General features: G+C 47.7%; 1 protein-coding gene across 4 annotated transcripts in view; it reads left to right on the top strand.

Moving 5' to 3' along the window:
• PNPLA7 (patatin like phospholipase domain containing 7) overlaps positions 1–22,590 on the top strand; it is a 143,465-nt gene that overhangs the window by 86,259 nt on the left and 34,616 nt on the right. For all 4 annotated transcript variants that reach the window (XM_062011637.1, XM_062011638.1, XM_062011639.1 and 1 more), the window contains exons 25-27: positions 1,841–2,023; positions 2,832–2,950; positions 20,644–20,800. In XM_062011637.1, the coding sequence (XP_061867621.1) occupies positions 1,841–2,023; positions 2,832–2,950; positions 20,644–20,800 (459 nt within the window). The remainder of the gene's footprint in view (positions 1–1,840; positions 2,024–2,831; positions 2,951–20,643; positions 20,801–22,590) is intronic.

Consider the following 22,590-nt stretch of genomic DNA (forward strand, 5'->3'; position numbering starts at 1 on the left):
CTGCAGCGTGGCCAGAGCCGGGCACAGAGCTGGGGAAGGGGCTGGAGCACAAGGGGCTGGGGAGGGGCTGAGGGAATGGGGGTGTTGAGCCTGGAGAAGAGGAGCCTGAGGGCAGCCAGCAGCACTCTCTGACACTCCCTGACAGGAGGCTGCAGGGAGCTGGGGGTCGGGCTCTGCTCCCAAATAAAAAGTGACAGGACAAGGGGAAACGGCCTCAAGTTGCCCCAGGGGAGGTTGAGGCTGGAGCTGAGGCAGAACTGTTTCCCTGAGAGGGGTGTCAGCCCTGTGCCAGGCTGCCCAGGGAGCTGGGGCAGTGCCCAGCCCTGGAGGGATCCCAGACCCATGGGGCTGAGCTGCTGGGGGCTGTGGGTCAGTGCTGGGCTGGGATTTAATGATCTTAAAGGTCTTTTCCAACCCAAATGAGTCTCTGATTCCAAGCTGCTTGTGCAAACTGCCACACACAGCTGGGAAGGTCTTGCTGTGCTGTACCTGCAGAAGACAGGGATGGGACAAGAGGAAAGGGGCTGGAGTTGGCCCAGGGGAGGTTGAGGCTGGAGCTGAGGCAGAACTGTTTCCCTGAGAGGGGTGTCAGCCCTGTGCCAGGCTGCCCAGGGAGCTGGGGCAGTGCCCAGCCCTGGAGGGATCCCAAAGCCGTGGGGCTGAGGTGCTGAGGCCGTGGGTCAGTGCTGGGCTGGGCAGGGTGAGGGCAGGGCTGGGGCTGCAGCAGCTTCAAGGACTTCAACAACCAAACCCATTCTATGGTTTAATGATTCCATAAGGTTGTGTTATGCTCATTAATTTTCCTAGATTTAGCACTCAGTGAAGCATAAATAATGAGGTATTCCTGAGAAATGTGTGTTATAAATAAAGAGTCGAATGAGGATCTTTGGAAACAGCCAGTTCTGGGCAGAAGCTTTTCCAGCCAAGTTCTTTTCTTCTAAAGAGACATTTTGGCCAACAGTAAATCAAAAGTCAAATTCCTTTGAAGCTTTGCATTCCTGTTGAGTGTTTTCTGCAGGATCTCCACGTAGAGAGGGGAAATTCATTTCTACCTGGATGGAATTCATGGTGTGTGCCTAGGAAAAAGCAGCTCTAAGTTGTATTAATAACTTGATGCTGTTTATTACACAGTGCCAGCTGTATTGTTTTCTCCCCTTCCTATCTATTTTTGGTGGTTTATTCCCAAAGTTGTTTGAAAAGGCACATAAAGTCTGCAAGAAATTTAAAAACAAGGCCACAAATGGATTTTTGTTTTAGGGCTGTTGAATGTGACCTCCAAAGAGCCTGGGACAGGTACCATCTGCAGCCTTCTCATGTGTCACACTGTGTTGGTTCCTCACGACTGTGTCTGTGGGAGGCAGGAAGCTGAGGAAAAGCAAATTGCCATCAGTTGCCTAAAACAACAACAGCCAAAAAACCCCTCAAGGAATGCAAGGAAGAAAAAGTGGAAGTGAAAGAACAAAACATACTGTGAACATTTGTGGGCTTAAGAAGGACTTGGGAAGCAGTCTCAATCTGCATGAGCAGCGTGGCTGTGCTGTGTGCTTAATGGTCTGTGTTTTAGGTAAAAAGCATTTGGTTTGAAGCATTCAGGTTGGAATCCTTGTCTGATTTGAGTGATCTATGTGCCCTGGAAGCCCACAGGTAATGATGTAGGTGTCTAAGGTTCTTTGTGTGCCTTGTTGTCTGCAGATTTGGGTAGGAATAGGGGTCAGATGTGTCTGTGTGTGTTTGCACACATACAGATAGATACATCTATGCATTTCACAGTACTGTGTTGTGTTAAACTGATACTAGAGCAGGAAATACCTGATGCTTTGGTGTGTCTCACCTGCTGTAGCTGGAGAGGATGCTGGAGAACACTGCAGTCCGAGCCCAGAAGCAACTGATCCTGCTCCATAAGGAGGATGGGCCTCTCCCTTCCCGAACTGTGGAGTGGCTCAACATGCGGAGCTGGTGTTCTGCTCACCTCCACCTCCACTGTCCACGCAGGGTCTTCTCCAGAAGAAGCCTGCCCAAGCTGGTAAGAGACTTGTGCTTTGGTGGCTGGTCCCTTAGCTGTGGTACCATACTTGTGATCCTTGTGTCAAACATAACCTGAGATAATGACACCATGTGATGTTCTGATGTGATTGTCACACAGGTAGTGTTCTCCATGAAATCTGTTTGGCCTCAGTTTGCTATGGGGAACATAGGGCTAAGGGGCTTACATGGATTCATGCTTGGGTTTTTGCTATAGTGGAGACAGTAAATACTTGTCTCGAGGTCACATTGATAGGTTTGTACCTGTGGTTGAGTCACCCTCACTGGGAGGATCCCTGTGTCTTGTGCAAACTGTGCTGAAGGGAAACAAGAGGCAGTCCTGGGATCAGAGAATCACAGAATGATGGAGGTTGGAAGGGGCCCTGCAGAGCTGCTCCAGCCCAACCCTCTGCTACAGCAGGTTTCCCTGGCTCAGGGGGCACAGCAACGTGTCCAGGTGGGGTTGGAAACCTCCTGAGCAGGAGCCTCCACACCCTCCCTGGGCAGCCTGGGCCAGGGCTCCCTCAGCTCAGCACCAAAGGAGTTTCTCCTTTCTTCCCCTTACATCCTTATTGGATGTAAGTAGCTTCAGATCCTTGTCAAGAGAGAGGAGTAGCTCCAGAGAAATCACCTCTACACCGAGCCTCTCCCACCTATAACAGCACAAAGCTCACACGAGATCATTAGAACTCTTGGGATAGTTCCTTAACCTTCTTTTTTGTGAAGATGTACTTTCAAAGAGTATGCTGCTGGCTGGCAGCACACACCTCCCTGCCCTCAGCACGCCCCACCTTGTGCCTCGTCTGCAGATCGAGATGTACGAGCGCCTGTTCCAGAAGCCGCCGGACCGACACTCGGACTTCTCGCGCCTGGCTCGAGTCCTGACCGGCAACGCCATCGCCCTGGTGCTCGGCGGTGGAGGGGCAAGGTAGGTGCTGCCTTCTCCCTGGGCACCCTCAGGATCTCAGAGCACCACTGTCACTGCTTCACTCTGCAGGGCAGCCTGGAAAATCAGCCCTGTCCTGAGGAGCTGCTTCTGTTACCTGAACCTGCTGTTGTGTGGGTTTGTGCTTGGATTCCTGCAGAGGAACGTGGGTGTGGGTGATCTCTTGAGACTGCTCATAAATTGGGGCTCAATACCAGGAGATGATGGCCAGGACAATAAATATGATCCTTCTTTCCTTTGTTGGCCTGAGCTCTGGGGTTTTTTTTTCCTTTCTTCTATGGATTCTTATATTAGAAAACGGCTCACAATATTTCAAAGGCCCTCAAAGCTCTTCAAAGTCTGAGCAACAAGAGGAATTGTGGCCTCTGATGGGAAATTGTTCTCCTCTTTATAATCACCCAAAGCCCCAGGTACCCATACACTGCTGACATCCTTACTTTACAGAGAGACTGTATTTATACAGACACGAGAGCAAGGTGTGTGCTCAACACCATTAGAATTCCACCTGGGTTCCTGGTGAGCTTTGGAAAGACATTGTCACTGACATTCTTCCTTGGCATCATTTTCCCTGGTGAGTTTTATGTAGAAGCAGCATTTAGTAGCCCTTTGTCTCAAGAGAGCACCATCTTCATTGCCTTCACCACCATGTTCTTGATGCTTCTCTTTTAAAAGTGTGCTTTGAAATACCTCCCTGGAAGATACAAAGTGTAATTTGCACACAGCCTGTCTATTTAAGTCCAAGGAAATATCACATCTTTGTCTTTGGGCCAGTGTATGCTTCAGGAGAAGGATTTGCTGCAGTAAAGGTTAGACAGCTTCTTCTGATTAGTCACTTGATGCTGAGACAGCCAGAGCTGTTGCTCCTGGTGTCTGGGAAGATGCCTTTGTCCTGCTTGCCCTCACAGCTTCCTCACCTCAGATTTCAGCATTTCATTTGTGTGACAGGCACTGTCCTGTGGAGACACAGAGTAAAGCAGAGGAGATGAGCTCCTACCTAATTTGGGTATCTTGGGAGGCTTGGAGGCAAAGCACTCATGGGTTTATTACAAGCTGATCATCTGTGGCTCTGCTGGAGCCTGGGTCATGCTGAAATACCTGCACTCCTGAAGCCTGGGTCATGCTGAAATACCTGCACTCCTGTACTTGTGGCAATATATTTTACTCATTCCTTTCCTTTCCTCCTTCTGTAAACACTGCTGTAATGTTTGCCAAACTGTTCACTTTTTGTTCTACTACTTAATTTGCAAGCTCCCACCTGCTGGGTTTCAAGAGCAGAGGTAAGAGAGAGCAGGGTTCTTGAGCCTGTGTGTTGGTCCTGTGTTGTCCTCCTCTGCACATCTGAGGTGCTGCACTGCTGCTGTGTTGGCCTTGGGATTTCTGGATGTGTGTCACCCATTCAGCAACGTGGCCATCTGCCATGAACCATTCATTTGCTCATTACTGCATCCATGCAGGGCTTGAAGGTGATTAAATGGCAGAAAGGATAAACAAGATCATTGCTTCTTTCTCTGAAACCCTGTTTATGTGATAAGATGCTTTGTGTGGGGGCCCAGGCTGGTGCAGGGATGGTATGAGCTTTATGTTTTCAATGGAAAGGTTACAGAATGTTATTTCTGGAGTTGAATTTTCCTCTAAATTGTGGTGAGATGGAAGATTTGGATTTCTTAAAAGCTTGTTTCAAAGTGAGGATGTGATAAAGACTCTGGGGAAGGGACAAAATGACTCTGAGCTCTGTAAAAAAACCCTCCCTTTGCAAGGTCAAAGTAAGTTCTGAGGTCCTCATCCCTCCCCATAAGGGGACTTCAGAAGATAATCACAGGATGATTTTAAGTACTTAGTGCATTAAGCCCATCCTGGATAAAAACATCTTGATGAGTAGTTTGATAGTTAATGAAGCCATTGGATAATAGACCTCACAAAGTAACCTCCTACCTTGTGCTGGAAGCATGAATCATACTGGTCACACAAACCAGGGAGAGATAAGAGCTCCTGGCTGGCTGGTGGTTATTTCTGTTCAAGGCTTTGTGTTCTGTGACTCCAGTGATATCAATTATTTAGTTGTTATTTTGGGAGTGTTTGTCTGGCTTCCCAGTGACAGTCAGTTGGGGAGGTTTTACCAGGGCAGTTTCCTACTAATTATCTTGGTGGTTTGTCATGACAAAAGGCTCATAGGAACTAAAGGTTTTCTTTCTCTTGTGAGTATAAAAATAAACCAAAATGAAGTGATACAGTTGTAAAATTACAGTGTTTGGCTTTTGTGAAGTGCTGGCTTAATTTCCTTTAGAAGCATGGTGAGGTTTGGGGGAAGGAAAGGGGATTTGCATCCAGACAAATAACCACCTTTGCAATGGAGCTGCAAGAATAATGACACATCAAAGCCTGCAGCAAAGGCAGAACCCCTCCCATAAGCCATTCTCATCACCTTTAGCCATCCCACATCCAGCCCACCCTTTGCTTGGTGTCCTGGGGTTATCTCAGAAGTGCTGGTTGCAAACTGAACGTGGTGGTGAGTAAATAATCCAGAAGTGTCTGGGAATCCCTGAGGCTTGAGGTGGGGGTGGGGGAAGAGTTGTGCTGTTTCAGAAGACTTATGCAAACCTGTGATGACAAGCTGCATGGTGGATGATCATGTCACTTGTAGAAGTGAGTTTGGTCCAATGAGCCAATTCCACGTTGATGTAAGGGGAGAATCTGAAGCAGCAGCCTCAGCAGCTCCATCTGCAGTGATACAGACACATGGTGTGCATAAGGCTTATTGAGAGGGAAACAGCTATTGTTAAAAGACATTCCTTGCCTTTTTTAGATGGCCTATCTACAGTAAAGCCTGATAATCATGCTGGGGAGGAGTGCACATGGTGCCAGAGCCCTTGATCAGATGGTGCTCGTGGAGCCCGTGTGTCCTGCCGTGTCCGTGGCTCGTGCTGCACGGGGAGATGGGGCTCTGCAGCACACTGTGCCTTTCCCTTCTCTCCACTGCCCTTTCCTTCAGGCAGAGCATTTCAGCCTTCCCTGGGGGGCTGCTGTGGAAGGATATTTGTAGACATTTCATCAGGGCATCTTTTCATTTCTCTTTTTTCCCAGCTGGTTTTCTCCCCAGAGCTCTGATTTCACCTCAGCTCTTGATCTCTCAAGCAGGTTTTTCTTCTGCAGAGCTTTCTTGCTGACTTGAAGGATTTGACTCACTCGTGCTTTTTCATTTGGGGCAGTTGTCTTCTTTTATCAGCTTATTCTTTCTGCCTTTTCTTCTTCATTTTGAGCTCTGGCCCTTGGAAAAGGGAGGATAAAAGCAGCAGGAGAAGCAAGTTGTGCCTTTCTTGTTATGAAGATATTTGTGTCTGATGAGCTCCCCTGTTGCCTCTGTGTGGCTGTGCTGTGAAGCCTGTGCCATGTGCAGGGTGCTCACGCTCCCTGCTTCCAAAGAAGCCAAACCTATGCAGGTCCATCTACCCTGAGTCACTTACTGGCTGCTGCACTGAGCCTGGCTTGTGTCTCTTCTCCTTTAAGGAGAAGTGGAATCTTCTGTTCCACTGGCTACCCAGTGATAAAAAGGCTAGAAGAGTCCCCAAGAGGTAGATCTTGTAATTGTTCTGCTCTCAGGAGATCACATTTACCATCTGCACCCTTAGTGTTTGGTTCCAAACCCCTTGATTGCACAAAGGCTTTGCTATTGCTGCATCCATTACGTGTGGCTGCAGCTCCTGTTCATTCAGGCAAGTTTGAGTAGGCACCTGCTTACCAATGTCACCTTCTCTGCCCCAGGACAGTGATCCCTTGGCACTGCTCTTCATCCAGAAGGCATGAAGACAGAAGTTGTTTGTGTTTAGTCTGCTCTGGGACAAGGACTTGAGCTTATGTGTAGTCCCTAGCATAGTCAGGCTGGGCAGAACTGCATTCTGTGGTTGGAAGGAGCCAAGGGATGGATAGTCCTATAGTCAGATAGTCCTATATCCACAGGTCAAGCAAGAAGGAGGTAGGACATGCCCACACCTACCTTGGGATGTGGTTGGATGCACATGAACATCTCCCAGTGCAGGTACAAGGAACTTTTACTTGAAGTCTGTGTCTGATGTGGCAGCACATGGAGAGGTTTCCCAGCTGCCACTCTGCCCTTTGGTGTTCCTGAGTGCTCATGGTAGACAAGAATTGATGAAAAGCTCCCAACATAACAAGAAAAACCTTGAATCAGTCATTTTGAGAACTTCAGATGATTATAGGATAAGATCATATACCTTTTCTAAAGGTTGATGCATGCTTTTAGCATGCAGGAGGCCAGGAGGTGATGAGTTCCTGCATGTGAACAAACCCTGCAGATCTTCCCCTGCTCAATCTTCTTTGGAAAGGAATGGAATTGGGGTGCTGCAGTAAATGCTGTGCAGTAAAGTACAATATTCCTGCTACAGCATTTTTGCACATCATAATCCTTTGGGGCAGCTCCCTTCTGGGGAGCTCCCAGCTGCCTTTAGCAGATGAAGGGATGTGTTGCTGATGTGGCCTGTAACACTGTGCTTCATGCTCCCAGCAGTTAAATGCTATCAGAGCTGCCATAAATGCAGAGGCTGAATTCACAGCATGCTCATGTGAGGAGGCAGAGACGATCAATAAAGAGATGAGTATACTTGTGGTTGGGTTTTTTTCTGCCTGTTTTGCTATTCTAACCTGGAGAGGAGCCTTAAAATGTACAAAACCCTCGTGATCTCATCCAGGGTGAGGGCAGGCTGTTTCTTTTTCTGGTGGCAGTTGAGAGCAGGAGGTGTTTTGTGGTTATTCTCTTACTTCGTTGCTCGATGCTTCCTGCTTAATTGGATTTTGCCTCTTAGCTCTGAGAATCTTTCACTTCATGGCATGATGCAGGTCTTTGGCAAAAGGATCACTGCAGGCAACAGAAATTCTGCTTTCCCCTCATCAGCTTTTTCCTGAGAGAAGCTATGAAGTCACCATTTTCTTTCTCTTGCTTCAGTTGGTGAAGGATTGGTTGACAAGCTGCCAAAGTTAATGAACGTGCAAGCAGCAGCAAGACATGGCAATGCAACATTTGGACCTATTGAGGCAATGCACTGCAAGGGAGGGATGTTAGAAAGAAAACTTCTTTGTTTTGGGGGCTATTTTTAGTTCTACTAAAGACCAAGGTCAAATGGTGATCCAGGAGGTTCTGGTTTCCAGCACTGCTGCTGTGGAGAGGAGCAGTGGGAGCTGTAGCTGTGCAGGTTACCTGGTGACTGGGATCCCTTCTGGACTGTCATCTTTTGCTGCATGGAAGGAGAGAGGAGCATGTCTGTTCCTTGAAAACAAGGCAGACTGCACAGAGAATGTCTAAGCTTAGTGAGTCTTCCAGGGTGTAATGGAAGCAAAGGCTCCTCAGGTCAGGGCTGAGATGTGGACAGCGTGGGGTGCAGCAGCCTGGCTGGTAGGGCTGAGGCTGACAGCTCATAGCCCAGCTTTCAGTGTGTGGGGAAACCTCTGAGGAATAAAAAGCTGAAACTTGAGATGAAAACACTGTTGCAGTGACAAAGTGCTGTCCTCAGGATGGCTGATTTGCTCAGTCAGACAACACATGTTCCAGGCTGTAGCTGCTTTTCCTGTGGTGCAGGTGACAGCAGCGCTGTTGTTATGAAACCCTGATGTTCAGTCTCAGGCAATAACAATCTTCTGGGGAGGCTGCATGAAGATTTATGGTGCAGGTGTTTCAGATTTGCTTCCAGCAGTTAAGGAAGATTCATTCATACTCCTTAGCTAAGACTTGTGACTAATGAGATGAGGCTTTTTAGTCCTATCCGTGGGAGAAGCGTGTGCATGGACGTTGTCTTAAAGCAATCAGTGCAGAGCTGCAGCACTTGAAATGGAGATGGTAGGCTCATGGATCAATTAAAAGCATTGAATCATAGCATGGTAGGGATTGGAAGGGACCTCTGTAGAGATCATCCAGTCCAACTGCCCTCCTGAAGCAGGTTCCCCTGGCTCAGGGGGCACAGGAACGTGTCCAGGTGGGGTTGGAAACCTCCTGAGCAGGAGCCTCCACACCCTCCCTGGGCAGCCTGGGCCAGGGCTCCCTCACCTCAGCACCAAAGGACTTGCTCCTGGTGTTTTAAGTAGAACTATTTGTGTTCCAGCTTGTGCCCATCACCCCTTGTCCTGTCACTGGAGACACAGATAAAGAGTGCTGCCCCATCCTACCTCAAATGCAGGGCAGTACCTGGAAGCATGAAGGGAGCTGCTTTTTTAAACTGTTAACCTTGGCCATCAGCACACACACAATGTGCTGCTAAAAACACATGTGCAGGAGCAGAGGAGAAGGGATCTGCTGCCTGGATTCAGAAGCTCCTTCCAGAGGCCTGTACTGGAAATACTGTCAGAAAGAACACAAAGCAGTGGGGTGTTTTGATGGGGATCCTGACAATGCAGAGATCACAGAAGGGATGAAAGAGAATTCCATGGGAATTTCCTGCACTCTTGGATGTTGCTCAGAGGAGTTGGATACAGAAAAGGGTTTTCAGCTCCTTTACTGAGTTTAAAACTTAGACTGAGCCTAATGAGAGGCAGCCAAGGGGTGAGGGATAGGGAGCTGTGGAGTGTGCTGGTATTACCAGTTCCTTGTGCTGCAGTTTAAATGTAATGCTCATCCTGAGAACTTGCTCAATAATGTCTTCTCCATACTTCCATTGCTGTCTAGGTCATATGTGATGTATTTACCCTTCTTCCACCTGGCCATATCTCCACTAGACTGTCCATCTCCATTTTCCCTTCCTGACACATCCAAGCCCTCAGCTTACCCAGCTGCTTCACACACTTTTCATTCCCCTCTCATTCTTGCTTGTCTTCTCTAGATCTGCCTTTTTAGTTCCTTGCTCAGCCTTTACTTTCAAGTCCTTTCTCAAAGGACATATTACAAAAGGAAGGTGTTTGCCAGCAGCTTCTGCCATGCTCTGGGGGGTGTCCTGTTGGTCAGTTGAGCAGAAGTGTTCTTGGCTGTGAGAGAGTTCTCAGCTGGTGCAGTGGAGCTTCAGGACTGCCCTGCATTTTGCAGATGGGTTATTGATAGCAATGTTTAAGGTTGCTCTCTGTGGTTTATGGGAAGGTACAGGTATCCCCTTCATTTGTTATTTCTCTCTCCTGGTGCTTAAAATTCCCAGTAAGCAAAGGGCTGGCAGCTTGAAAAATGTGTAAAAATTGGATTCTGACTCTTGGAAGTGTTCAAAACCCAGGTCTGAGAAAACACTTGTTCTGAAATGAAATTCTGGTGAAAACCTCTGGCCATTCTGACCTTGGCTGGCCTGGTTCTGAACAAGCAACAGCAGCCTCTCCAAGCTGCTCCTGGTGTCGTCAGTTCCTGCAGCTACTGAGGGTTAAAGCACTCGAGTGAGCAGTGAGGATGCTGCATGACTGATGTGCAGCTCCTGACATCCATGGGCCTGAGCAAATGGCTGAAATGCTTACAACTCGTGTTCTCCATTTGTAAAACAAGGCATTTGCTGTCTCAGCTTTGGCATCTGTGCAGGTCACCTTCACCAATTGCTCTGAAGCACTTACATGGAGGAGAAGTGTAAAGCATCCCCACTGGGAACTGTTGGGGTTGAAGGGGAAGGTGGTGTTACTCTGTGCTCTTGTCTCATGGGTTGCACCTGTCTGAGGAATTTGCTTGAAATCTGACATCCATCCATAATAGTTATAGTGGAGTTAACTCATTATTCCAGTGTGCACTGGCTGAAGAAGTAACCAGGCTGCAGATAACCCTGTTTGTGTTGGTTGGGTGCAGTGCTAAGATATGGTCAACGTTTTTGCAGGGTCTACTGAGATCAGACACTATCCTTGCCTGTTCTGGGCAGCAAAGAGAGCCTTGTAGTCCTTAGCCAGATCTGTCGTCTTCTCCCACAGTACAGAGATGCTGTAGGAGAGGGACTCTGATGAAAGCCAACACATTCCTGAGTAGCTGCCTCTGAAATGGAGGCTGTGGGATGTTCCAGGCTCTCAGCAGGCTCTCTGTGCATTTGCTTTCGTGGTATCATGGAAAGGTTTAGTGGCTGAAGGTGGTGATGTGAGATTTGTAGAGCTAATGTGGGTCCAGCACTGTCCTCAGGCAGGTAAGCAGCCTTGGTGGTGTGAAATGTGGCCAGCAGAAGTGCTGGGCTCTGCTTGAGGTTGGCCGAGATCCCTGTCTCCAGCCTGGTGTCTGGCAGTGCTGTACAGAGCCAAACTGGCACAGATTGGATCCTTCTGCACTCAGTTCACACCATTTCCTAATTTCTATTTATGCAATATGAGAGTGAGGGTTTTTTGCAATCCCTGTTTCTCCCCCTGACAGTCAGCCATGAAATTCAGGCTTCATTTCCAGTTGCTTGCTCAGGAGACTGAGATGGCACCTGAGGACTCTGCTTTCTATAGCAAGACAGGACCTGAAGAATCTGCACTGCTAAAAGGATCTCATTGCTCATCCTGATATTGCTGTAAAGAGAAAATGGAACTGAAGTATGAGAGAAACTTGGAAAAGGCTTTTTCCATCTGCAGTGTGTCAGTGGCCAAGAATGGCTGATGAAGCAGCATTTCTGCACTATACAAGTATCAACATGACATGAAAGGGACTGAACCTGCTTTGTGCTGTGAAGAAAACCTCTTGAACACTTGAAATATCATTCCTCAAGTGCCTTTTCTTCAAAGTAACTCCTTTGTACACCAGACCAAATCTGTCTTTTGACATTTGGAAGGGCAGCAGGTTGGCAACCCTCAGGTTAATCCTCGTGACCTTTGCATGAGTCAGCCTGTGCTCTTCACCCTCCTTCCCTACAGTTCACTCAGTGCTGTGGTAGGTGCATTCAGAGGAAGGGAAAAGCTATTTGATGACCTGTAGAATGTTTTTGTGTTTGTAGACAGATATCTCTCTCTCAGTACACAGCAGAGTTGTAGTTTCTCTTTATTCTATCCCTTTTTGAAGCTCAGATTGATGGATGGGGGCTCCAGAGCTTGTAATCATTCATATGGATGGTTGGAGAAGTGGCCTGTGCCCTGTGTGTTTGTGCTTATCATGAGTTAGAGCATCCTTTGCCATGTGCAGGTAAACCAGCCTGAAATCTGACATCCAGCATCAGCCCCATGGCCAGGCTCCTGGATTCCCTGTGTCATTCAAACAGCACTTTGATTTCAGGGTAAGATCCAGAAGCTGAAATAACAGAGAAAATGTCTAAACTCTTTATCCTTAAAGATGAAGTTCCACCTTTAACTTTGTGTTTCAATTTGTGGTGCTGTTTTCTAGAGGCTGAAGGAGAAAGATCAGGATTGAGGTCTCTTCTTTGGAAAAGCTGACAACAGCTTCCATGGGGATGCTGAGCCTGAGTCTTGCCCAGTCAGCCCTGGAGTGTGTTGTTGGACCAAACAAAACCCAACTCCTAAAAATACAACAGTCAATCCTGAGTATTTGCCTTTGTTGAGAAAACCTCTTGGGATGTAGCTGTGAACTCATCCTGAAGGCTTCAGGCTTTGCTTGCAAATGGTTGGTAACAGACTGTAGCACAACTGCTCCTAAGGCTCTGCTTTGATTCCTTCAGGGACCAACCCTCTTGTGCATTGCCCAAGAGCTCAGCCATGCTAACTGTGTTTATGCAGCCATTCAAAGTGTGGTTGTGTTAACACAGAGCCATGTGTCTGTGGTTACATCTCAACACTGATTGCTCAGTGAGTTGTGTGATAGTTGGGTCATCACATGCACATAAAAGCTGTGTTCCTGTGACTGGGCTCTCTTCATGAGCTGAGTTTTCCTTTTGCCCATCTGTAGCACCTATGTCATTGCTCATTTGCTCCCATTTGCCACAGAGGTTGAAGATTTTATGGCTTACAGTAAATCCTTCAAGCAGTGAGAGCTTGGGAGCCATCTGCTTCAAAGCTATCACTCAAAAAGACCCCAAAGTAATTGCAGGTGGTGCTGTGTCCAGTGCTGGGCTCCCCAGCTCCAGAGGGACAGGGAAGTGCTGCAGAGAGGCCAGTGCAGGGCCAGCAAGATGCTGAGGGGACTGGAGCATCTTCCTTGTGAGGAAAGACTGTGGAACCTGGGGCTGTTCAGCCTGGAGAAGAGAAGCCTGAGAGGGGATGTCATTAAACATCTCACTGGTGGGTGTCAGGAGCTTGGGGCAGCACTTTTCTGTTGTATCCAGTGACAGCACAAGGGGTGATGAAGCTGGAACACAGAAAGTTCACATAAGGAAAAACTGTTTGAGTGAGGGAGCCCTGGCCCAGGCTGCCCAGGGAGGGCGTGGAGGCTCCTGGACACGTTCCTGTGTGACCTGATCTAGGTGGGAGCTGTTTCTGCAGGGGTTTGGGCTGGATGAGCTCTAAAGCTCCCTTCCAACCCCACCATTCTGTGATTGTGTGTGATTTGGGTTGTCCTGCCCTGCTCTCTAGTCTTCAACCCACCAAACCCATTTATTCACAGCAGTACTTTGATATAGAGATGCAATTCAACAGGGAGATGGTGGAGTTCTGCTTTCACTCATTACTGCACCTCTTTTTATTGCCTGACAAGATGTGTGCTGTGTTCCCAAGCTGCAAGTGGAAGGAAACACCTTCCACATAAGCTCAGTGGTTGTAATGCTCTGGGGGTAAGTCCACATGCTTTCAGGAAGATGGTCAAAAGCTCTTGCATTGCTGTGGTGTTTGGGGATCTCTGGGCAATGAGGTTCCCTGTGAGGAGAGAAGAGATTGGAGAAGCTGTAAGTAAAAACCACCATCTAATTGTTGGAAGTGTTGTGCTTTTGCCTTACTTCTGCAGCTTCCAGGTGTGCTCCAAAGGAGTTCTAAGACTATTTGCAAGGAAAAAGTCTCAAAGGGATGAGGATATATTTGTTTTCCAAAGAAAGTGTCTTTCATTGCAGGTAACTGAATTGTTTATTGTCCTTAATTGAATTGTCCTTTAATTGCTCAGGGTAAGAGGCAGGATTTTGGTTGGAGAGAGTGATGGGGAGGAGTGCAGTTTGGCATTCAGCCTGACTTCACTCCTCCTGCACACACCTCCAGGAGGCTGCTGCTGGCAAGTGGGGTCCCAAAACAAAAGCCCTGCTGCATTTTCTGATTTACTTTAGCTCTGGCTTTGCTTTTGTGGCCTTTCTACCCTGCAATGGCTTGTGTGTCCCTTCCCACCCCAGGGCTGGCTAGAGCTGACAGCCCTCTAGGAAGGGCTGAGCAGTTTTTGTTCATTTGTTTTTCTGTCAGGTGCAAATGTCTCTGTTTAAAGCTTGTTCTGAAATGGGTATATACAGCAGGAATCAGGTCAGTGCTAAAAGGACGTGGTGTTTGGGGTTTCTTGCAGGAAGGTGGTTTCACTGGGGCTGTGCCTGTGCTTTGTTGGTTGCACAGGGTTTATGTGCAGTCTCATGGCAAGGAGACAGGGGAAAAAGGCTCCTTTACTCTGACTTGAGGAGATGGTGGGACTCTGAGGGCAAAACTAGGTGAGAGGATGAAACAAAACTGTTGCTAATGGAGAGGAAAACAAAGGAAGAATGTAAATCTCTGGGTCTATCCTTGTGTATCCAGAGATGGGCATTGGAAGAGACAAAGCTTCCTCCAGGGCAGCTGCTGGGACAGACCCTGTTAGTAGTTGGGTGTCAGGATGAGAACCCAGTAATGTGAAATGATTCCCTCTAAGTTAGATATGGGATGTAATTAATTGATGCTGTCCAGGTTGGGAACTGCCTTTGAAGTGCACAAGTAGTACAGCAGGAGCAGAAATGCAGTGGTCTGTGTTCTGTTATCCCTTTGAGCTGACAGACAGTAATCTCTGTGTTTATTCTGGCAAATTTATGATGCTGGGAAGTTTGATAGTGGGGACAGCTGGGAAATAACATTGCAATGTGATGCCACTTGTGTCTTTCCAACAAAGTGATGTTTGTATGTGTTGTTGCAGCTGCAAAGGGTTTGAAAATGCCCATTTGGGGATAATAGAGTTGTAACTTGTAGAAGAATTGCTTGATTCCTAAATCAATGACTGTGCCACTCAGGGTCAGGATCAGCAACAAAACACACCCAAAATGCTGCTTTTTAGATAAAGAACCACCTTGTCTTTATCTCCCTTTTCCACACACCACTCTCCATGCCCCTTGATGTAAATAACACCTCACTTTCCCCTGCCTCAGTACAGTGAGCATCTCCAGGATGCCTCTGAGCAGAGTCTACCACCACTGCCACAGAAGATGTTCTTCAGCTGGCAGTTCTGTACTGTCACTGTTATATGAAGGAAAAGCTGGCTTTATTTGTACAGCTTTGCTTCTTCAGGAGTTTTAAGGCCATCAGGGTGCTTGGATTCAGGTTTATGAGACTCTACTGGAGCTTAGTGAAGTCCCTTTGGCATTTTCTCTGTTTTTCTCACTGCTTTGCCACTTTGCTACCTCAGGGTGTTGGTGCAGAGCTGTGTCCCTGCTCCAGGGAGGCTTTGGCTGAGGACACAGCAGAGCTCTGCAGCAGCCATGACCTTAATCCTGCTTTTAAGCAAAGGAAAAAGCATCTCTTGAGTGCATTCAGAGAAATCTCCTGATGAGTCAATGAGGGGGAGATGGCTGCTGGAGAGGCTGAATGCCTGACCTGTATTTTCTCTTCCTTTCTGGAGCTGAAGTGGGCTCTGGAGGTGTGCAGTGACCCTGCTGCAGCCTTGCTGCTCCATTACCCTCTGCAAAATAAGTGTGTGCTCAGAGGTATCACATTTATTCTTTCTAACACTGACAGGCAATGTCCTGTTGATACATTAAACATGCCTTGTGGAGCAAATATTGGTGCACAGGCTGTGGTTTTGTATAACTTCTGTTTTCTCCAGTGCCCTGAGCACAGAGGACAGCCTGTGTTCTTACTGACACTTTCAATCTGAGACACCCTGCTGCATTTGGCCTCTTCTTCCTGAGAGCTGTGTCTAATCTGAGCTCTGGCAGGCATATGTGGAGCTGACACATGCACATCTCACAGAAGAATTTTCCTTCTCTCAGTTGTGCCCTGTCCTTTGTGCATTAGTCACCTGCCAGTGGCATTTCCTCAGGGATTGAAAGCAAAGGCTTGTTCCAGGAGCAGGAGTTTTCCTACAAGACCTTCCAGGAAGGCTGTGCTCTGCTTGCTGGGCTGTGTTATTTCAAGGAAGCACATCTTCAACCCTCTAACCCCTCTCCATGCTTCACAGCCCTTTATTTGTGAGCATCAGTAGGAAAGAAGAGCTGGTGCTTGGACTTTAAGTGCTTCAGCAGTGCTTTTGTCAGCATACTGAGCACGAGTTTGGTAGGGAGTGCAGTAAGTGGCACTGTGGGGCAGCTGATGCACAGAGCAGCCCTGTGACTTGCCTTGGTGAAAACCCAGTGTGCCTCTTATTTGTAGTTCCTCCTCCATCTGGTTGGTGCCATTTCTGCCCTCTCTGCAAAGGACACTAATTAATCACCCAGACCTGTCCTAGGGAGTGATACACAATGGAACAGAGGCTTTGTTCATATATAGACTCTGGACTTCTTGGGTGAATCTTTGGGTTCTGGTGGGAATTGTTTGAAATGAATCTTCTAGGTCATTTGTCCTTGGTGCCAGGAGTCCTTGTCCTGGGGACAAGTGTTAATCCTGGCAGGGGAAACGCTCCATCCAGCTGCTCTGAGGCCAAGGACAACTGTGTGTGCAGCTCCAGCAGCACACTGTGCATCCCCTCTCTGAGACACTCCTTCAAGACAAGATTCCCCTCTTCCTCCTTTCCTCTGGACTCAGTGACATTCAGCTCTGTCAGCCTGGCAACTGGAGGTATTCCCCACCCCTTCCTTTTCTCCCCAGGAGTGCTCTGGCCCTGGTGTGCACACACAGCATTGGCATGAGCAATCTTCCTTTGTGCTTCTCTTGCCAAACACTTGTGTTCTCACACGTTGCCCTAAACCAGGACAAGCCCCCTGTGAAATGGTGCCTGATATTACAAGAAGTGCATGATCCCTGGCTTTTTCTGAGCTAGTATTCTGTCTGCTAACAGGCTCCTGGCTTCAGTTCCTTTCCTCTTTAGCAGTAGCACGTGAGCTGCACACCCTGTGCTCCTTTTAGCATGTGCTCCTTTTAGCCCATTATCATTTTGAGGGGTGTTGGGAGGGACTGCACAACACTGAGCTGGTGACTTGGCAAGAGGAATAATAATGCTCTTGTTATTTTATTCAAGAGCATCACACAGCAAAGTAAAAGCAAATGCAGAGGGACAACTCCAGACTGTGTTAACGTCACACTTAGTGAAGCAATGATCTCACTTTGGGCACTTGCTGGAACTGTTTGGAAGTTGCTTGTCTGTTTGGGTCTGAGGTCTAGAGCCAAAGCAGTGTTGGTTTGCAGCTTTAAAGCTCCCTCCTTTGTTTCTCAGGCTGGTTTCAAAGGCCTCAGCTTGCAGGTGTCTGCACAAGAGCTAAAGCAGCACTGGCCCTTTGAAATAAGAAGTGCCAAGAGGGAACCAACCATGAGGAGCTGGTGAAAAGTTTAGTGTAGTGGCATTGCTGGAGCAGTGAAGGCCTAAAGCTGTAAGGAGAGGGGGAAAAAGTACCATTTCTATCTTTCAGGAGGCTGGATGGTACTTGGAGAAATGGGGTGGAGTTGGCTCCATTGGCCTTTCTTCAGGATTTTAGTTTGCACAAGTAGTTGCAGTCACAAATGCTCCTGTTCAGGGTGCTGGAATGGGAAGACTCAGCTTTGTAATCATGGCTAAATAGCAGTTTAGCCTGGTTCTTGATAGGAGGTTCCTTCCTGAGCAAGAAAAAGGTACTTTCAATCCCATCTTGCAGATCACTGAGTGCTCTGAAACCGATGCAGCTGCTGGGGATCCGTGGCTGTTACTCATTTAGCTGGGTGCTGTGGGACTCTGCACAACAAGAGGTGATGGCTTGCCAATAGAAATGGTAATCATCATACTTTATTTGTACAGGGGCATCATACAGCAAAGTAAAACCAGATCCAGAGCAATCACTTCTAATGCCTTGTGTTTTATGGATGTGTGGATGCACCTTTAGGGAGAGAATCAGGCTGGAGCTAGTCCTGGCCACTTTGAAATTACCAAGCAAGAAATGCTTTACACTACTTAACATGTCTTAACAGGTCCATATGATTAGAGATTAGGAAGAACTGTTTCTCTGAGAGGGGTGTCAGCCCCTGTGCCAGGCTGCCCAGGGAGCTGGGGGAGTGCCCAGCCCTGGAGGGATCCCAAAGCTGTGGAGCTGAGGGGCTGTGGGTCAGTGCTGGGTGAGGGAGGGCTGGCACTGCAGCAGCTTCCAGGGCTTTAACAACCCAAAAGATTCTATGTAGGCTTTCTCCAGAAAGCAGGTTGGATAGTGTAAGGTCTGTTCCTCAGTAGAACATCAGTGTGAGGTGCTCACTGCTGCCTCATCCCCATCTGTAAGTCACTACATCACAAATGTACCTGTCATCTAAAAGCCTAAAAACAATGGGCCCCTCTGGCAGGGGTGAAGCTAGAACTCTCTTAACTTGGGGCACCTTGTGAGAAGAAGCCATAGTAAAGTAAAGGAAGGAGAATGTGGAGAGGAAAAGTCAATGAGCCATTCTCTGCTCTTGGATGCCACTGGTGCAGATCTGTCATTGAAGTCATTTACACCAGCACAACCGAGAACCTGTCTCAAAGCATTTCAGCAGCTGGAGAGGATTTACTTAGATGGAAAGAATGTGTTCAGCATAGCTTGGCCAAATGACACCTATGGTGGACTTGGCAGCTGTTAGCAAGTATTTATAGGATGTAAACAGCAAGGGGAAAGAGGACAGAAATAGAGCAAACCATGGGGGAGCAGAGAAATGGGATGGAAATGGGAAAAGGAAGGGTTTTACTGCTGTTTGGCTCAGACTGCAAAGCATCCATCCAGGTGGGATGAAGGAATCATTGTGCTTGGGATGAACTGGACAAAGTGTTGGGAAGTAGAGGCTGTAATTTTGTGCTGGTAAGAAGAAAATCAGCCTCCACTTCTGGTTTCTCTGTTTCTGTAATAGTTCTGTAGAATGGACAGGGAACCTTCTCCTGTTGGGGTTCTGTGTTTATAAGCTGGAGGCCAACAGAAAAGCTGGAGAGGGACTTTGTACAAGGGCTTGGAGTGACAGGAAAGGCTGTGATGGCTCCAAACTGAAATAGGGAAGATTCAGATGAGATACCAGGTAGAAGCTGTTCCCTGTGAGGGTGCTGAGGCCCTGGCACAGGCTGCACAGAGAGGCTGTGGCTGCCCCATCCCTGCAAGTGTTCAAGGGCAGGTTGGATGGGGCTTGGAGCAACCTGGGCTGGTGGAAGGTGTCCCTGCCCATGGCAGAGGGATGGAACTGGATGAGCTTTAAGGTTCCTTCCAACCCAAACCAGTCTAGGAATCTGATTCTGTGAAATATTCCACCTCTCCTCTCTCATTTCTGATGGCAGATGAAAGGGATTGCTTCAGAAACAAGTATTTGCAACAGTAATCAGCTTCTGAGCTCCCTGAATGCAACATCACACCCCCAACTTTTTGTGCTTAGTAGCCACTGACAGGCTGATACCTTTGCTTCATCCAGTCATCTAAACCCATCTGTGATTTGCTTGTGGTAGCAGTGGTTTCCCCACTTGGTGTTGTACATACATGTGTCTGGCTGTAAACTCTTCCCTTTGCATAAAGCTTTCTGCATGGTGATCTCATTGGCTGGCCCTGTGTGCCTCCTCCCATCAGTCAGAGATTCAAGTCTGGTTTCTTCTCATGTGAAGTCATTTCCATTCTGCTCATCTTTTGTGCTTCTCTCTGGCCTTTTCAAGTTCTGCTCTTTTGGTTTGAGTGAGAAGTCTGAGCTCCCTTGGAGGTTTCAAACTGCTGCTCCATCCTGCCTCTGTGTTCTTATGTTCTGTGGTTTATTCTGCTTTCCTTGAGCTGCCTTTTGACTTTGCCCTGAGCACTAGGTTGGTGTTTTCCACAGAATATCCACAGTGTTTCCCAGATCTCTCTGTGTGAGCTGAGCTAGTTACAAGTTCATTGCTGCAGGGACATTGTTGCTTCTGATTTTCTCTTGTCCCATCAGTGCTGAGGTTCAGCTGTTTGTCCCTTGACTCCATCATTGCTCTGAGGTCCTTCTGCACTTCTTGAAATCAAGGGAGACTGTAGATTTGCTCTCCTGAGGAAATGTGTCACCCTCAGTCATTGCTCCTCATCTGCCCCTTCCCTGGGTGTGTGTGCTGAGTGAAACTCCAGCCTTCCCATCACCATTTGTCTCTTCTTACTCTTTGTTTTCCATCTTCAAATTCATTATTAATCTGTGCTGTCATCCTGAGCTGGCTGAGTTTCTCTGAAGAAGCAATGAAAAAGACTCTTGTGGAAAGCTCTCTGAAGTGCAGCTGCCTTGGAGGAGGCAGGAGGTTGGGTTTGTGGTGCATTGCTCCTTTAAAGCCCTGTTGGCTTCTGCCTCTCTCACACTCCTTGGCTTGGTTCTTGGCTGTTGGCTTCTTATCACTGTGTTTCATCCCAAGGCCTGGCTGGATGGTCTGTGCTCCCTGGGATCCTCAGGGAGTCTATCTGAATTTATCTGCATTCATAATGTTTGTTTCTGGCACTGAGGCTTGTTTAGGCAGAGACTGGCAGTTCAGCTGGCACACACTCGAGCTCCCTTAGGAGGTGGCATTTGTGTCCTTTTGCTCTTTGAATGGCTGTTTGTCTCATGATGTCTTTTTTCCCCCCCCTCCCTCTTTTCTCTTCTTGGCACAGGGGATGCTCCCAAGTGGGAGTTATCAGAGCACTGATTGAAGCTGGCATCCCTGTAGATATGATTGGAGGAACGTCTATTGGAGCTTTCATGAGTGCCTTGTACGCTGAGGAACGCAGCTACAATCAGATGAGGATCAAAGCCAGGCAGTGGGCCATGGTAAGCACTGGAAACATTGCACTTCTCTCCTCAGATGGAGTGCAAGAGCTTAACCACAAGCTTTAGCAGGCAGCAATGCCCAAACCCAGTGCAGCCATCTGCACTTCAGTGCCTGTGGCACAGAAAGGACTGCAATGCTGGACTGGTGACCCTGTAACCACAGAGTGATGGTTAACTGTGATAGCCCCTGGTGAGCTTTGTTTTATCATCTCTTTATCTGCTGGAATCTGTTTCCTTTCCAACTCTCAACAAAATGTGTTTCTCTTTTGTGTAATTCTCTCTCTTTCATTCTCACATGCTGTCACTTATCAGTGGAACTGATTGGCAGAGGTAATCCTTCTCTAAACTACATGCACAGTACATGGTGTGGCCTGAGAGCTCCAGAGTGCTTGGTGCTCTGGTTCAGGACCAATTTACATGTTTAATACCAACCAAACAGCGTTTTCTTAGTTAAACCAAGGTTTGGGAAGGCTGTTTTAAACAGTGGCTCTGTGGGTCAATGGGTTTATGGATAAGCTGGGGAGTTCTGCTGGCACCAGGTTCTGCTGCTTCAAATTGGCTGAAGGTGAAGATTGGCCTTATTTCTGAAGTGTGCTAGTTAGAACTTTGTATTGTTCATATGAAACCCACATTTTCATGGGGTTGTTACTGAAATGGGGGCAGGATGGGGGAACTTTCTCAGTTTAAGCCCTGGGTCTGCTTACTTGAGCTTGAGTTTTAAGGGGAAATAGGAGTCTGGAGTTGGCATGTGTGCACTGCTTTACCTTCCCCAGTGACTTCTAACCATGGCTTTGAGATGAATCTGCTGTGTCTTGGCAAGATCCTACTTATAGAATCATGGAATTGTAGGGGTTGGAACTGACCTTTAGAGAGCATCCAGTCCAACCCCTGTGCCAAAGCAGGTACTTTGCAAGCTAAATAGCCTGGGGCATTAAAATCCATATTGAGGCCCCTGTGTGTTTGTGCTGTCCTGGTGGGCAGAGGACCATGAGACACTTTCACCTCCCCATCACTGTTTGCTAGAGGAACATGGGTTTTGTGCTTTATATCTAAGAACTGCCTGTGCCTGGCTGGGCTGGGAAGTACTGGAAACATAAACTGGTTGTGATACCGAGCACTTGATTGGGATCACAACAGTGGAGGAGGCTTGAGGTTAAGGACATAAACCCAACTGAATCATATCAGAGATCCATTTAACCTTACACTCTCCATTTCTCACACTGGTCCCTATTAAATGCTTACAGGTCAGGGTCTGAGCAGGGTGAGTGTGTGCACGTTCCCCTTGCCTCCAGCCCTCGTGGCTGGCTGCCCTCTTGCCCTTGCTCTTGCTCAGGCTGGAGTGGTGGAATTTTCCTCATTGCATTTGCCCAAAGGATTATTTCTTCTTGTTTGTCAACTTGTCAGATCTCTTGTGGTGCAGAGCTGTTTTCAGGGCTGTGCTCCCTTTCCAGCATTGCAGCCTTGAGCTTGCCAGCCTCATCTGGACTCACACTCAGTGTTACCAGGAATAAAGAGGAAATGAAGAAACTTCTGAAGACAAATTACAAAGCTCAGAGAATGTTTCACAAAGGAAAAAGCAGGTTTTGGCCCAGCCTCAGGTTGTTTCAGGTTTTGGTGCCTTAAAATCTGTAAATAAATAGCTGGAGGAGAGGTAAATGATCTCTGTTAGAGCAAACATTTCATCCTGTTAGTGAAGAACAGATTCACCTGAGGTTTTTCTGAGTGTTCTGACAAGCTTGCCAGGCCCACATCCAAAGCAGCAATTGTTCAAGGGTTTGAGAATGAAAAGA

Source organism: Colius striatus, chromosome 19, assembly GCF_028858725.1.
Source record: "Colius striatus isolate bColStr4 chromosome 19, bColStr4.1.hap1, whole genome shotgun sequence".
Taxonomy (NCBI): Eukaryota; Metazoa; Chordata; class Aves; order Coliiformes; family Coliidae; genus Colius; species Colius striatus.